Source organism: Humulus lupulus, chromosome 4 (genome assembly GCF_963169125.1).
Source record: "Humulus lupulus chromosome 4, drHumLupu1.1, whole genome shotgun sequence".
Lineage (NCBI taxonomy): Eukaryota > Viridiplantae > Streptophyta > Magnoliopsida > Rosales > Cannabaceae > Humulus > Humulus lupulus.
The window spans coordinates 200,568,987-200,573,346 of NC_084796.1; the positions used below are offsets into that span (position 1 = coordinate 200,568,987).

General features: G+C 34.7%; 1 protein-coding gene across 1 annotated transcript; it reads left to right on the forward strand.

Annotated features, from left to right (window-relative positions):
• Positions 1-331: 331 nt before the first annotated feature.
• Positions 332-3,884, forward strand: LOC133831110 (isocitrate dehydrogenase [NAD] catalytic subunit 5, mitochondrial). The gene is made up of 7 exons (XM_062261276.1): positions 332-669; positions 819-1,139; positions 1,610-1,771; positions 1,866-1,940; positions 2,045-2,154; positions 2,227-2,299; positions 3,336-3,884. The coding sequence occupies exons 1-7, from the start codon at positions 475-477 to the stop codon at positions 3,525-3,527; spliced, it is 1,128 nt and encodes a 375-aa protein (XP_062117260.1). The 5' UTR covers positions 332-474; the 3' UTR covers positions 3,528-3,884.
• The last annotated feature ends 476 nt before the right edge of the window (positions 3,885-4,360 follow it).

Sequence of the window (4,360 nt, forward strand, 5' to 3'; positions counted from 1 at the left end):
AGAATGATTAGTGAAAATAGTTTTTTTTTTGAAGTTATTTTATACTTTGTCTAATTTTAACAATTTTTGTGTAAAATAATATCTGTCTAAAATTTTGACCAGTTATCTAAATTTTTTTTGACAAATTATCTAAAAAATTTAGACTAATTATCTATCTGAAGTGTTGGAGACCATTTACAAAAAAAAAAAAAAAAAAAAAAAAAAATTATTAAATCTATAACCAAATGAAAATGACTTCAAATATAATAGTATTGCCCAGGACCCGCTGCAATAATAACTAATCTTTGATTCTAAATTTACCCTTTTCTTTCTTTCGTTGTGATTTCCAGCTGAATACGAATCTTCCACTCTCTCTCTCTCTCTCTCTCTCTCTCTATATGTGCTAAAGCTATAAAGTTTCGGTCAACCCTACATTCCCTTTAATACATACTTCGTCGTCTCTTCTTCTTTTCAGCGCGTGTAAATAACGTATCGATGGCTTCCCACCTGCTGAGGCGCGTCCTCGGAACCCGCTCCAACCAGATCATCTCCTCGACCAGCTCTACCTCCGCTTTGGCATCACCGGTTACGGCCACGGCTCGGCTTTTGTCGTCTGCCACGGCTCCGATCACGGTCACCCTCTTCCCCGGCGACGGTATTGGCCCCGAGATAGCCGAGTCTGTCAAACAGGTCTTTCATCACTATTATTATTATTATTAATCGAAGGGATTATTTTTTTTTTCTTTTCTTTCCATTTTTTTTTAATATAATTGGAGATATTAGGGTTTTATTGGTGAAGATTATTTTAGAATCTTAGGGTTGTGATTTTATTGATTTAGGTGTTTAGAGAAGCTGAAGTGCCGATTGACTGGGAAGAACATTATGTTGGAACCAAAATTGATCCGAGAACACAGAGTTTTTTAACGTGGGAAAGTTTGGAATCAGTGCGTCGAAACAAGGTGGGGTTGAAAGGTCCAATGGCTACACCAATTGGGAAAGGTCATCGTTCTTTGAATCTTACTTTAAGGAAGGAGCTTAACTTGTATGCCAATGTTAGACCTTGCTACAGTCTGCCTGGCTATAAGACCCGTTATGATGATGTTAATCTCATTACTATACGTGAAAACACTGAGGGAGAGTACAGTGGGCTTGAACATCAAGTAAGTCTTCTTGTAGTATCTGCTTTGCTCTTAATTATAGTGTAATGTATATCTCGAACATTAAGGTGCACATATGGTAATTGAAATTAGAGTAATTAGTGGGGGAATTAACAGGTTAGACGTGTTTGTTTAACGGACTAATTTTATTGTAACCAAATTTTTTTGGAAGTAATTGATGACTCTCTAATTCTCAAAGGGACATTAAATTTTATACATTGTTTACTATCAAATTCAAATATTAATTATCACTTTATATTATTATCTTATTATGTAATTACTAACCATTTTGCCAAACATGATATAAAATTTTAACTGTAATTGCTAGTAGACATCCAAACACACTATTTAAATACACAATGACTAACAAATACGCTCTAAGTAATTCTTCATAGAGTATTTGCTTTGCTTGTGATTATACTATAATGAATATGTTTGTATCAGTTTGAGTAATTTGTTTTTGTTGTTTCAAGGTTGTGAGAGGCGTTGTCGAAAGTCTTAAGATCATTACTCGTCAGGCAAGTCTTAGGGTAGCTGAGTATGCTTTTCATTATGCCAAGGCGCACGGGAGAGAGAGGGTATCTGCAATTCACAAAGCGAATATTATGCAGAAAACTGATGGTCTTTTTCTTAAGGTTTGCTTATTTTATCAAAGCGTCGATGTATAATTGTCTGTTGTTCATAATATTCTTGTATTGAAGTCTGAAATTGGTTTCTTTTCACTTATAGTGTTGCCGTGAAGTGGCAGAGAAGTATCCAGAGATTAAATATGAGGAAGTTGTCATTGACAATTGCTGCATGATGGTATGAACAATATGTGTGTTGTGCAATGGAATCATCAACCTGTGAAAGCATTTAAGACTTGTCATGGAACTTAATTAAAAAATGCTTAACTTTGTCTTCTGTAGCTTGTGAAGAATCCTGCTCTCTTTGATGTATTGGTGATGCCTAACCTTTACGGTGATATTATTAGTGACCTCTGTGCGGGCTTGATTGGCGGACTGGGCTTAACTCCAAGGTAACTACCTATTTTCTGTCATCTCTTGTGCTATAGATTTAATTATCTGACATAATTTGTTTTTCTGAACAGCTGCAATATTGGTGAGGGAGGTATTGCCCTAGCTGAAGCTGTGCATGGTTCAGCACCTGATATTGCTGGAAAGGTTAATCGTCTTGAATTTATCCTTACACTTAACTGCACTAAATGCATCTGCAGTTTTTTTTTCCTTTCACTCAATTTCACTTGTACTCATTATTAAACATGTTCTTTATTTTCTGACACTCATGGACATAGATTCAAAACACTAATCGAACAATTCGGTTCGTTCAGATTATGAAAATTGTAGTTACAATTATTTTCCTAGAACACAAGCTGAATCTTACAATCTCGAAACTCTATGTTAGGCATCCAATAAAAGATAAAACAGGCATAATGTAAGTAGTGGGGAGTGTGAAAGATTTTCTAGAAGGTGAGCTATATTTTGTAATAAAAGAGTAGGTGGTTTTTGGAAGTGTAAAAGACTTTCTAGAAACAACGAGTATATTTTAATAGTGTTAGAGAGATTGAAAGGGCTTTATGTATTGTGTGAATTTGGATTAGCTTATGGATTGTGTGAATTTGGATTAGAAGCTATTGCATTTGGGAGAGGGATGGTCGCTCGAAGACCACCATTTGTGTTAGGTCTTAAGTATTGTCTTACTGGTTTTGCAATAAATAGAGAAGATTTTTTATAGAATAATAGAGTATGGTCAACTTCTTCTGGATATTGCAAAACCAGTAAGACAATACTTGGAACCTGACACAAGCGGTGGTATCCCTACAAGGTCAGTATTATTGAACTCTGGCCTTGATAAGTGCTTGCTTGGTTTAAGTCTGTAAACCCAGTAAGTAAAACTGTGTAAGGGTTGGAGTAGGCTCTCATTTTGCAACTGTGGTAATCTTTAAATGGACCTATTATCAGCCATTCATTGATTTGAGTGCATAAGCCAGAACATGAATAATTTTTTGAGAGCCATGAGTCTTTATGCTTGAAAATCCCTAATTAATTCTTCTCAAGTGGGAGAAGAATGTTCAAGCAAGCCTTGTATTACTATGACATTTTTCATGGTTATTGTGTCATATGTCCTTTAATGTTTAGCTGTAGCACCCAATTGGTTTTTGCTTGCTTCTAAACATTCTTCCATGTGAAAATTATCCAGAATCTGGCAAACCCTACTGCTTTGCTGTTAAGTTCTGTCTCAATGCTCCGTCATTTGGAACTCCATGATAAAGCGGATCGAATCCAAGATGCCATTCTCAACACAATTGCTGAGGGAAAATTCCGAACAGCTGATTTAGGTGGCAAGTCATCAACTACCGACTTCACAAGGGCAATTTGTGATCATCTTTGAAAGGAAGATGTTGCATATGTAATCAGCTCGTTTTTTGTGACTCCTTTTGGAGCCAATTTATTTTCAACATTTTTCCAGTATTTCTTGAAGAGAAATAAGACCACAAAACGGATGGTCTCGGCGACTAGAAAGAGATTTGTCCCTTGTGGAAAGCTTGAAGGGCATGGATGGAATTGATGGGTGATTGACATATATGCCTTTCCTCTTCACCGTCTCAAAATGAACTTATTGGTAACCTTTAAAAATGGTATTCTTTTGTCCATATAGATCTATGAAATAAATGCATAATGGTGTGATACTCACATTTAACTTATATTTTTTTTTTCAAGGATGAAATATCATCAGATTTTTTTTCAATTGTTTCTATTTGTTAAGTAAACTTTAAGATGAAATGATTTGATTATAACTTCCCCATTGTCATATGTTGATTGCTTGTGCTTAAGCTTTCAATCATAAAGACTATACTCTTACTCTCTCATAAGTTGAAATGAAATTTACTAGCCTATGTATAGGGATGAAAATTTCATCTGGAAACCAATTTGTCCGAGACTATTTCCTATGTTAGGGTAATATTCAATCGAAGGGAATATAGCTTTCTCTCTTTGGTAAGGTATAATCACGTGGAATATAGTATCATAAATTTTTTTAATTTATTTTTAGCGAGTCTTGCATGCGTTGTTGGGTTGCTTTCAGTCTTTTTAAATATTTGATTTGTAGATTTTGTTTTTTTGTTCTTTTTTCAATACAATATTATAGTATTCTAATAGAGTGCAAAATTTAGCACAATATTTAAATGTTGCATTGAAAATAATCTTGAATTTGTCTTGTATTTC

Bases quoted from the DNA above. Each gene is read 5' to 3' on its own strand.
- LOC133831110 (XM_062261276.1), top strand. From the start codon at position 475: ATGGCTTCCCACCTGCTGAGGCGCGTCCTCGGAACCCGCTCCAACCAG. The intron at 670-818 runs GTCTTTCATCAC...TTATTGATTTAG, and splicing joins TAGCCGAGTCTGTCAAACAG to GTGTTTAGAGAAGCTGAAGT. The intron at 1,941-2,044 runs GTATGAACAATA...TGTCTTCTGTAG, and splicing joins TTGACAATTGCTGCATGATG to CTTGTGAAGAATCCTGCTCT.